This window comes from Crassostrea angulata, chromosome 3 (genome assembly GCF_025612915.1).
Source record: "Crassostrea angulata isolate pt1a10 chromosome 3, ASM2561291v2, whole genome shotgun sequence".
NCBI lineage: Eukaryota > Metazoa > Mollusca > Bivalvia > Ostreida > Ostreidae > Magallana > Magallana angulata.
In genome coordinates, this window is record NC_069113.1 from 14093992 (window position 1) to 14107011 (window position 13020).

Consider the following 13020-nt stretch of genomic DNA (forward strand, 5'->3'; position numbering starts at 1 on the left):
ATATATATATATATATATATATATATATATATTTTTTTTTTTTTTTTTTAAAGATAAACGATTGGATATGATTCGCACACAATATTATAGGATTAACACAACGGAATTACTGGATGCACTCATAATGACTGATTATCAATAGGAAAGAATAAACGATGGTTTAGGATAAATTTGAATCTAGTAAAACGATAATAATTACATGTTTTTGATTAAAGGATCAATACTTTCGTTTTGTGCGTGTATATAACTCTGTTGTGCGTTACTTTTCCTAATCGTTTGTGAATCTTACGATTTTTTTGGTTTAATCTATCTGTTTTCTCTGTTTATACTATCGCCTTTTCCTTTTTCAGTAAAGTTTTTATTTTTTACATCTTTGTATAATTAAAAAAAAATGGATGATTTATTTGTAACATTCAAAATTCATAAGCATACGGTTACATTTATCTGTAATAATATAAAATAATATGAAATGATAATATTTTAATATTTATTCCTATATATTTAGAAAACTGGGACAATTTTGAGATAAGGGATGTATCTGATGTTTAAATGGTTAATTTAAGTTGTATAAATTGCTGTGATTTTTATTGCGTTTATTTTGTAAAGTTGAAACACGTATATGATTTATTGATTTAGGATGCTTGATATTCAAATAAAGAGTACAGCACAATTTCTTTTATTGATTACTTTGATACAATATATAAATTCAATATTTCTGCTCGTTACTTTATTTAAAACAATGTGAACTTGGAGATGAAAAGGGCAGGTAAAACATATTTATCATAAATATCATTACGCATCCTCAAAAACATTTGTCCTAGACCTTGATCTAGAGATAAGAATGTCTATCGACTATTGATAATAGAAGTTTGTTTAACTCTAGGTTGACAGTTTTTTCGTTTATCCAGTTCATCAAATAAATTTAAGGGATGGCACACACGAAAGAAGCTAAGGCATCTCAGGACCATGGTTCGCAAAAGTATCCAACATTGCCAACATCATTGCTGAATACATCTAATCCAGAACCCAGATCAAGGGTCTTGGTAATTCATACGGGCGGAACGATTGGAATGCAAATGAATGACAGCGGAGGTTTGCAAAAATAATTTGTCCTCTGTTTCTATCGTATTTTAAAAGAAGTAATGGTCATATGGATAATGTCGATTGCTTAGTTTTATACTTCGGTGGTTTTATACACCATATGTAACCAGTAACAAGGTGTAGGCTAAAATTAGAAATTAAAAAGTCTAAAAATAAATCTGCTTGTTTTATTTAAATAATGTTGAATGGAAGGTTAATTTGGTATCACAGGATAAGTCATGATTTTTTTTTTCATTGATAAACTGCATCAATCTATAAATGCATATGTAAATTTTTCATATTTTTGGCCTAATTTAATACATATTGAGATAGTTAAGTGTGATTGTATAAATTTCACGTATTTTGTCATGATCCGTTTTCGCCAGTCCGTCTATCAAACACTTTATTAAACTTCAGTATCAAATTTATCTCTTGAAAAATACTGCCATTTTGGGTGGGTGGACAATGTTTAATTCGGCATATCGTGCTTTATGCTTTACTTGTAAATACAATTTGTTTTAAAAGTAGTAAATGAGTATTCTAGGAAAACGTGGTTAGTAATATTTAAGGAAAAAGGAATCATACTTTGAGTATTATGAAGCGATAATTTCGGTCGGGGCGTGATGAAGTCCAACAAAGCTCGAAGAGCTTTATGATTGATTTGATCACGCCCCGACCGAAATTATCACCTCATAATATTCAAAGAAGGATGACTGAAAAGATATCATAATTGTCAGAGAATTGGAATTTTTCAAAATTATTGAGTAAATCTGATTAACAAAGCTAGAAAACAACATTGTCCAAAAAGAATACACCCACAAAATGACTTTTTTAATATACCTTTTGCGATTTCTATAAATTATATCACGAGGCATATTTAAAAAAAGTTAAACAATAGCTCTCCTTAAACTCAATAGTTTATGATCACAAGGAGGGCGTCTTGGTGAACAAGCTGAGGACCCTTTCTATGTTTCACGACAAGGAATATGCCGATACACATTTTGCAAGGAATGAGGAAGATTTCCTTGTAATGCCGTATGTAACTTTTTGATTTTAAAAAAAAGTGAAGCTAAACACGTTTTTAAAATTTGTTGATTTATTAATATTGTGTAAATATATATGCAGACTAAACAATTCAAGAAGATTCGAATTAGTGTACGACGAATATAGATATATGCTTAACGTTATTCCTCTAATTATACTTTTTTTTTTAAAAAATCATAGTTTTGTTTCCCGTTTTGAATAGGTTAAATAATAAATACTTAAATAGGAAATTAGTAACTTACATTTAAGATTTAAGAGACCTATCTTCATATAAAATTTTGGTTTGGTTATAATCTGTCTTTATACCTTAAAAAATACAGATTTAATTAAATACACCATTTTAATTTTTGCTTACATTATCAAGAGAACTGAAATTATTAATATACTTACTTTTTTCTAAAAGTGCATGTTTGAGTTTGTTTTTTCTAAATACTTAAGCTGTAACTGTCTTCTTAAAAAATATTTACCTCAGATTTTGTTTCATTATGCTTACTATGATTTGATAAACTCCTCCTAGGTACCTGATCCTACCTCTATCTTTTTAGTGGTCCATGTTGCTCTGTTTTGAATTTTTATTTCGTTTTGTGAATTTATAAGATGGTTGACAGTTTGTTATTGTCATTTTTTCATGCATGTATATGGTTTTTCGTGCCTAATTTAAACATATGGTTTATTTAAACAAATTGAAACAATAATCTTCAAACAAATAAAGAGTTAGAGCTTAACTAAGCTCGCAAAGATTTTGCATTGTTGTGTACAACTCTGTCAATATTATATATTTTTCTCATATATAACAAAACCTGCTTTAATTTTGCTAAAGAAAACACAAAACATTAAATACTAGAGAGGTTTGTACGTGCATTGTATCTCATTGCAGTCACCAAAAAGGCAGAAGGGTGATGTACAGAATTCTGGAATACGAACCTCTTCTTAACTCGAGTGATATAATGATGACAGACTGGGGAAAAATTGTAAGTTAAAAAAAATGATTATTCAACATCCAAACTGAACAAAATCATTTCAGTTTTTTTCCAAATCAAAGATGGGGTCAACGTTCCGTCCTTTAAAATATTTTTTTCTTAAATTCTTTTAAGTGTTACGAAAGCATAACACTGATCGATATAGTTATTGTCTCAAAACTGAGTTTGCACGGAAAGTTGAGTAATGTTCCGACTGTTAAATACCCTGAAAAGGGATTATTATGATTGCTAACATTCCAACACCATATTTGAAGGTAAACTTATTGATTGAGACTTAATTTCAGGAGCACTATGACCATTATGACGGGTTTGTGGTCCTACATGGGACAGACACCATGGCTTACACAGCTTCCGCTTTGTCCTTCATGTGCGAGAATCTTGGAAAGACAATCATACTGACAGGATCGCAAGTAAATTCATGAAGTAACAAAATAATTTTGATTTTTTTAAATTTGTTTCTTATTTTGTTATATTGATACAAAGAAACTGAGTAAAAAACACAATCATGCAGAGGCTTTGTAGAAATTATTTTACAATACATGTATTTATTGGTAATTGAAAATGCTTAGAATTCTTATAAGCTTATATAGTTCCATTATCACAAAAAGGCAACTTAATAGTTAAGATCACCTGGTTTATATCCTTTTTAAAAGATAAATCAGCTATTTTCTATCTAGTGCTCGGTTTTGACGATCTGCATTGTCTTAATTGAACATTTGGTTTTCTAGACGATTTGGATCATTCTAACCTTTGGTTTTTTTTTTATTATGACTTCCTTGAAATTCAGCATTACGTATTAATAATAAACATTAACAATCATGTACGTTTCATTTGATATCTATAGATTCCATTCTTTGAAGTCAGGAGTGATGGGATAAACAACTTTTTATCCTCTCTCATCATTGCAGGATTGTACAACATACCAGAGGTAATGTATAAGCATTATGTGCAATATACTGCCGATTTAAAGCAATACTATCTTTTAATATATTAATATTATTGATAACATTGTAATTTTAAGCACGATGCAGAGATGCAGAGAAAATAAACACAGTGTATAAAAAAGAATTTAAAATACATCAAAGTAAGAGTTCTTCTATTGAACATGATTTTATAGGTATTTTATTTTAATGTTCACTGTTGAGCTAAGGCATGCTTGCAACATTTCTTTTTGAATCAATGTAACCAACAAATCTTAAATAAACAATTTGAGATCGGTTCCCATTATACAGAAAAAAACTTTTCAATAAGATTAAAATCTGCCCTCTTGCTAAAACTTCCGGTGTATACAGAAGAACATTTAGATTAGCAAATGGGTTATGTCATGAAGGGTTGCTATATCTATAAAACGAAAATTTAATAGTCGAATTACTTTGAATATAGCGGAAAAAAATAAACAAAATGAAGAGCAAAAGAAAATACGAACACAAACATACCTCTTTCCTTCAGCTCTTTCAATGCAATGATTTATTGTAGGTGTTGGTGTGTTTTAACAAGATTCTACGAGGAAACAGAACAATAAAGCTTTTCTGCTTTAATATCTCCAAATATACCACCTATTGCCTTGTTAGAATCACGTATTGATGGTAATTTTCCGTTCAGGAACTTATAATGATTTCCTAATTCGATCCCTAAATGTTTTCCTTTCTGTTCTGTATGAATGCAGTTGTGTACGCGTGCGTTGAATCTAAGCTGATTGATTTATTTAAACTGCACAATTCAAACAAGGTGAAGTTTAATTTAAAAAAGGAAAATGTACTGAAATACTGACAATACATGTGTGAGTCAAAAGGAAGATGCTAATCTTGCCTTCCATGTATCTTTTTGTATTGTTAAAATTAATTTGAATGTCGTATTTACTTATATATTGTATGTATCTGTATATCGGTATAGCAGTCCGACTTGGTCAGTAAATAACAAACCATTAATCTTCCAGTGGACTGGTCTGCCGTGTTCAGGGCGATAGGTATACGGAGAAGTTCCGGGTCCACACCAACATGTGTCAGAACGTGGGACTGCTGCGGATGTTCCCCGGCATTACAACTCAGACTGTATGTAGCTTATGTCTATAACTCCTTTGTCAGGTCAAACATTGACGAAATAGATGGTAAAGTGATTATGCATAATCATTTACACACATATTTCATCTCCAGGTCAAAACATTCCTTCAACCCCCAATGCAGGGAGTTGTCTTAGAGATCTTTGGACAAGGAAACGCCCCAGAAAATCGACCTGACCTATTTAGTGTCCTGAAGGAGGCTTTTGAACTTGGAGTGGTTATAATTAACATTACACAGTGCGCAAAAGGCTGTGTCGTGGCATCAAATGCGACAGGAAAGGTATCTGGGTCGCTATTTGTCTTTATTCAAATTTCCGTACCATACAATCTCAGGCGCTCACTAATTTAGTGTTTTTGGCAGCCTTTAATTGCGTGGACCCTGAGGTCCACGCAGAAAATATATAAGCGAGGTTAAACCGAGTGCTATGGGGAAAATTCAGCCTGCGCATGAGCTAGCCTGGTTCCTGTGCGTAATGGTAGCTCAGGGAACCAGGTTAGCACACTTTTATCTGAATCGGGATCGGGATTCCGTGCCATATGCACACATAAGTTCAAAGGCGCTGTAATTGTAAAGTTGTCGGTAAACAGTACAGAAAGAATGTATTCCTTTTAAAGAAATGATTGGCATGTGATATGAACAATCAGTATTATGAAATAAGTTAATATTAGCCGAAACTACAACATGCATCATATAGCATAATTTGCAATGTTTTGTTGTTTTCCGAATACCAGTCTGACTTAAGCCAGCCCCTACTAATTCACTTCGTTGTGAACGAATTCAACGAAATGAATTAGTAGGGGCTGGCTTTAGTCAGACTGTCCGAATACACATGTAGCTAAACTTAACTTTTATTGTAGGCGAGGCTAGAGAACTTCCCGATTAAATTTTTTAAGCATTTAAGTATGATTGAATAATTATGTCTCTTTATAAAAGTTAAAATCTAAAAACAAATGCATCAAAATATGAAATTTTTAATTTACACAAAGCTGTCACTGCATAGTTAACAAAGTAGTGCGAATCGTAATGTGTGCGCAAATAGTAGAATTGCCTGATACTATACATTCCAATTTCATTCATAGATAGATCATAATTATTTGAGAAGTATGAATCCTTTAAATTCTGAGATAAAAAGTCAGGGCTATACATACATGTATACGTAATACAATGTACAAATTTAGTGGTTAAAAGCAGAGGGCTAGAGTCGGATAATCTTAAGGCTTTCACGTTTTCGTTGGAAACACATGCAAATGGTCCACGTATTGTAGTCCTTTTTTAAAGGACAGCAACTTGTATTTAATATTAGCCTTTAATATATAAATTCAGCAAGCTGCTAGCAAAAATCACCCTAAGATATAGAGATTTGTCATAATTTCTCTGCTCCATGCATTAATTCTCTTTACATTTTTAGATTTTAATTACTGTCCTTTCTAATATTAAGCATTAGATATAACTGTATTTTATTATGTAAAATATTTTCTTGATAAAAAACTTGCCCTTTTGGATTTTAAAGGCTTTGGAGGATGCTGGGGTCATCTGTGGAGGAGATATGACCCCAGAGGCTGCCCTCACCAAACTGAGTTATGTCCTTAGCAAGGAGACATGGGCACTGGACAAAAAACGCATGGTAAACATTAAATACTGTGAAAATATTTAGCATATATTTGAATATTGTCATTTTATATCCAGTGAACCAAGTTTAAGGAAACAAGGATGTTGCAGTGTCTTTGATTTTATCTCTTTCTATATCTGTGTATCTGAAAAAAGAAAACTAACCAATTTCTGTTGAATATTTAAGGTGTAAAGTTGTAAACTACATGAGATAAGGTTTTGTTTTACATGCTTACTTTTGCAGAGTGTGTGCCAAAGTATCAGAGAGCAAAAATGTAATGTGTCCGATGCGTGTCGTGTTTGATACAAAACGTTGCTAAAGGGAAAATCTTATAATTTTCTTTTTTAATCTGCAGTTATTGTTTTTTTATTTCAGATCCTGAAAAGAAACTTGCGCGGAGAAATGACCGTGGTAGCAGAAGAGAACATTACTAATCTAGACTTTGGCTCAAGAATTTAGTGTTAGCAGTACTGGGGTACATACAAAACTATGTGAACTATAAACAGACTATTACCACCTCCTCCCTGACGACCAGCAATAATTTGAAAACAATTGGATAACGTAAATGATAACGTTAGGGATGACCAATTAATGTGATTCCCAACAAAGATGGAGGTAAAGTTCTCTGAATGACTCTGTGTATATTGTAGGAGATAAAGAAATAAAGAGATGCTGTATTTCCTAGAGTAATGTGCGCCCTAGTGTAATGTGCGCCCCAGCCCAGACTGGTGATAATCAAACCTTGGAGACACTTAAAAGCTTACTGAGTGGGAAATATGCGAATTTAATACATACAGCTATTTATTGTGAAAAGATGAGTCTTGCCATTCTTTAAAATAACTATCAAATTATTTAGTGAAATAATCCTTACATTTTGCCTTTTAAATTAAGGTATTTTCGTATATTCTTAAATAGATCTCTTCTTCTAAAGGGGATCAATACAGTCTAAAAGGGCCACGACCATCGAACCCTTTTCTTATTAAGAAAAAAACTTCGTATGTAGCCCGTAGAGATCGTAAAATATTGTTGATCAATCTATTTTTATCCGCCTTTTACTTTAAAAAAGGTTTAAACTCTTCACAAATTTTCTAAAGTAGTTCTTGCATTTGCCAACACATTGAACTTATAGTTAAAGTTAAATTTATTTTATAAAATGAGTTTACAAAATAGTGCAAAATTGTAATATAAAGTAAAAAATGTTTTAAATTACATAGTATTTAAAATTACCTAAGGGTCCGCAGATTGAAGCTTCACCCACTACCTTACAGAGATGTATACACCAAATGTTGGCGATATAAACTGCTTCATATTGGGTTTAAATTGTCATATTGTGACGTACTGTCGTAGAAAGTAGAAGTCACGGGGTGTCAGGGATCCTTTACTGAATGTTGCAATGACCTATACCTCTTTGATTAACACCTATCTTCTTCTTTAAATACATTTTTTCTTAAAAGTTTTCAAATAAACTAACATAATAAAATTTGTCAGAGATCTAGCTTTTCTTGATTAAACGACTAGTTGCAACCACCAGTTATATGCTTGAACGCCTATGGTTGATTTATTCAATTTTGTTTAGTTGTTTATTGTTGCAATTAGGCTTTTTCATAGTTGAGCTCAGGCGATCCTCAATGTTTTTGAGGGAGGTAACCTGTCCTCATACAGTCATAATGGGCGTACGGCATTACACGTGGCATGTAGAGAGGGTCAAATGACTGCAGTACAGTACTTCCTCCACCAGGGAGCCTTAGTACATCTGAGGGAATATAATGGCATCACAGCTCTACAGGATGCAGTTACAGGTAGACACCAAGATATCATAAAATTGTTGATGAAGACAGAGTCAAAACTAATTATAAAACCTCAGGCAAGTAGCATCAGGGGGGGGGGGGGGGGGGGGCTGGGGGCTGCCCCCTTCCCCCCGCCCCACTTTTTCTGGCAGCAACTAATTATTTAAAATTTACATATTAAAAATTGAATTATCATTGAGTTGCCCCCACCCCACTTTCTTGGGATTATGTAAAAAATTGGAATGAAAATAAATGAATAGTGAAATTAAAGTTATAGATATACCATGCATAGAGCTCTGCTTCTAATATTGCGGAAAATCTTTTCCATATTGTAAACTAGTTTTTGTAAAATAACATTTTTTTTAAACGCCTGAATGTTTTTTTGGATACTTTAGTATTTCTCATACAAAATTAGTTTAGTTATATTTAACAGGAAGAAGAGACGATAATATGTAGGATTATTTTAACTTAGGCAATTTCGGTTGATTTGTAGGTTTTTTCTTTCAGTGCTGCAGCGTATGGAGACCTAGAAACTCTTCAGGCCTATACGACCGCAGGAGCCAACTTGATGAATGTGACTACGACAAACGCACAGCACTGCATGTTATGGGTTCTGTTTTAAGAATGCTTTAAAGAAATGCAATACTTGATGTATTAACAAGTTCTCTATTCATTATCTAAAACATCTAGAAAAGACGGGGAAGACAATGGGTAAAAAGGTTTGTAAAATGCCTATAAAAGAACATATAAGATATTGAAAACTAAATGTCAACAAATGTGAAATATGTTTTTAAAAAATCATTCAAAACAATGTATATTATTGAACATACACTCGATTTGCAACTATGAAATACGTTCAATACTTGGAATATGCGGATCAAAACCTCAAAATAATGTAATGTTTTGGACTTAAATACCCATTCTTTATAGAATGCATATGGGTTTGTGCTCAATATTTTTGTTTTGTCTAAATAAGGCCTAATTGTGAACAACCCGATTAATTAACAAACACTTAAAAAGATGATCCAATATAAATTAGATATCTAATTTTTTTTATCCCAGCATTTGAACGTTGAGAAAAATAAAACGTCCATAAATTCATGTCAAAGTAACATTTAAACAACAAATTTAATTGTGACTGGTTAGCGCACCATTCAATCGGAAACCTTGTATGATCAGGCTTTTTAGGTCGTAAGTTCGAAACAACCAAAATTTAAAGCCATTTTTTCTCATCCTCAGTTAAAATATTTAAAACTAAATATAGTTAAAAATGTGCTTATGCAAACTTGTTTGATAACATTATCAAGTAGATTTAAGTGGAAAAATTATAATTTTGAAATTGTGTTTTTACGACTAATGGCCATTTGTGCTATCTTATCCCCCATTTTTTTTCTTAAAAAATTGCTCTAAAAAGGATATCTTTAAGGATGTGGGTCTGGATATTTTATTCATTTTAATATCGTCAAAGTTGCTTTTTGGGATCTCCCTAGGCGGTTGATACAGAATCTGAACGCTCCGTTCACTTCCTGCTCCACAGTGGTGTCAGCTGGATGTTTGAGGACCTGTTTGGAAACACAGCACTAGACTGTGCCAGGAAGAGAAAAGTAAACGACAACATTGCGATGATCGAACGTAAGGAAAGACAACTGACAATTGTGAAATGTGACAATTTAACAGCTGAATGGCCATGTCCGTGTATTTGTAGACTATTACAACCTCATAGTAGAGAAGAGCTGTCCATAAAATTTAAAGGCTGAAGTTAAACCATTCTGATTTTGTTTCGTTTTTCTTCCTTAATTGTTTATGTTTAGCAAAATTATATTTGAAAGTTTAATATGGATCATAGCACTTGCTGACAACTCAACATTCTTTAGATAAATTTAACTCAAGTGAGCAAAAAAAATCATATGACTTTGAACCCAGCATTTGTGTCTTTCTCTTCTATAAACTGCTAGGTCAGTTTTATCCAAATTTGGCATAAGGCATTTGGTACAATGTATATAAAATAGAGGTTTGGTGTTAAAAAAAAACACATTTAAAAGAATTTCCATGTAGAACTATACCATACCCGCAATGGGGGTTGAGGGTAAGGGTATGATATGACAGGCTCAAATGAGAGGAATATATTGATACTTTATTCTAAAAAATGCAAGCTGGTATAATAGTTTTCGATATTGATATTGTGGCGATGTGGACCATGGACCTCTTGCGTTTAGTTTAAACACACACTGGTTATATTTAAGACTTTGTTAAAGTAAGATAGCGACATACAGTTTTACATGTATAAAAATTAATAATTTTAAATAGAGTGTTATTCCTTTATTTAAACAGAATATCCAATTGATGAATACTCCGTAGTAGTATTTTATAGATTTTTCTCCTGATCTAATAATGAAAAATCATATTTCAAATTAATAATGTATCCTTAGTTGAGCAATATTTGATTAATCTGATGCACAGTTTTCTTTTTTGTAATTGATAAAGCGGTCTGTCTTCGAAAGGAACACTCTCTATAATGATATAGGGAGTTATTAATCAATTTCATTCTGAATTTCTACGAAACCAAAATTCGAAATTAATACAAATCACTGATTTTTACTATATGGGAATTTTGTTCAGGTAAAGAAATGGGGGGCAGGGGTTGAAAAGTATGAAGATGAGCAACTAAAGCTAGGGTCGATCTACTAGACATAAAATAAGAAGGAATGCCCATATATATTGACATTGCGTAAGACGAGTCGAATCTCAAATCAAGCAAAACGAACTACCCGGTAATTAACACTTTAAATTAAAACGCTTATCTGACAGGACTCGTAACAGCAGACATGACAGAAACTAGGATATGCGAGAACCAAATTCCTCCAAAACGTCGGAAATTGATGACATATGAACCAGAACCCAGGTCAACGGTCTTAGTTATCTATACAGGAGGAACAATTGGAATGGAAACAAATGACGAAGGAGGTTTGCAAAATGTCTTCTTTTAATTACTGTACTCTAGTTGACTCCATACAAGCTCACTTTAAGACAATTGAATTGACAAAAATTTAATGGACTTATAATAATGGTTTTAAATAGAGTGTCAATTTTTTTTTTCATTTTAACCGAATATACAACCAAAGTTGACAATTGTGCTCCCTTGATAGCAATTATTAAAACATTACAAGTAAGATTGTCGTGCTGTGTAAGTTTTTGTAAAAAGAAAGTAGTGTCTTTTACAAAACTTGGATGTATAAATTTTGATTTTCAATAATCTAAATGTTACAATAGAAATCGGCGAATAGCGAACAAACTAGAGCAGAGCTCGTGGCAAAGCCACGAGTAGGTCTTCCGTTGTTGCTGTGAGTTAAAAATATATGTGATATGGTGTCAAACGATTATAATTACTTAACTTTCAGTTCTGCTTTTGTTATAAAAACGTGTTGTGATTGAAAGCCTGCATATAAAACGTGTTTTGAAAAAGAAAATGTTTTAGGAAAACCATTTGTCGCACACAGTTTATGTAATCGTAACAAACATTATTTAAAAAATGAGATATTTAATGGCGAGTTACATTTTCAGAGAATAGCAAGCATTGTTATAAACAGTATGTACTCATGTGTCATGTCAGGAATTGTGGTTTTTTTTTAAACCGAGCCCGTTTACAAAACACGTAACCTTTACTCTAAGATAACTTCTTTATTTAAATATTTCTAAATTTATGAAGACAATGTGCAATTTAGAATTGTTGCGTGCTGACAAAATTTACAGACCCTGAAACGTACTACTACACCAAAAAAGCGTGCGACTTACGTGCGAGAAACGTTTCGTGTTAACCGTTTAGCGTTTCGTGTGAATCGTGAAGCGTTTCGTGTAAACCGTTTAGCGTTTCGGACAAAGCGTGCAGAGTTTCGGTCAAAGCGTGTAAATCGTTTCGAGCAAAGCGTGCGAGAACCATGTGAAACGTTCATCAGATTTTATTCGGAACTCTCTGACAATTTGTTTCAAAATGGCGCCCGTGTTTTACATTACATGTACTTTAAACTGTTTGTGATTGGCAAAACTCTTTTGTAGGTATTTTCATGAAAAAAAATCTAGAAGAAATGATATACTTATCATTTTACAAAATTTAATTTATTTTTAACAAACAAAAGAAAGGTATATGTATTAAAAGACGACTAGTTACAGAGTACATGTATATATAACGTTTTTATACGATGTTTCAGTACTGGTACATGTACAGTCGTTTTACCGGTAACGAATATTTGCCAATATCGAATAATTTTTAGAAAAATTATTGGTTGAAGACGAAGTTGAGGTTTTAAAAAATCCTAGGTAGGTAATTATAAAACAGAAATAAATATTCTATCAGTGCGTGAAGTTGTTTGCCATTTGTACGATTATTTACCGAATTGTTTACAAATTAAAAATGTGACCCACATATGAGCTGCCGGAAGTTCAAAGCAGAAAAAACGAAAGTG

At 32.4% G+C, this 13020-nt stretch overlaps 1 protein-coding gene and 1 pseudogene across 1 annotated transcript in view; both read left to right on the plus strand.

Annotated features, from left to right (window-relative positions):
* Positions 1–72: 72 nt before the first annotated feature.
* LOC128178527 (L-asparaginase-like) lies at positions 73–9221 on the plus strand (annotated as a pseudogene).
* A 2116-nt stretch (positions 9222–11337) lies between these two features.
* LOC128176619 (L-asparaginase-like) overlaps positions 11338–13020 on the plus strand; it is a 28968-nt gene continuing 27285 nt past the window's right edge. The window contains exon 1 of the mRNA XM_052843068.1: positions 11338–11524. Within this exon, the coding sequence (XP_052699028.1) occupies positions 11386–11524 (139 nt within the window). The 5' untranslated portion in view covers positions 11338–11385. The remainder of the gene's footprint in view (positions 11525–13020) is intronic.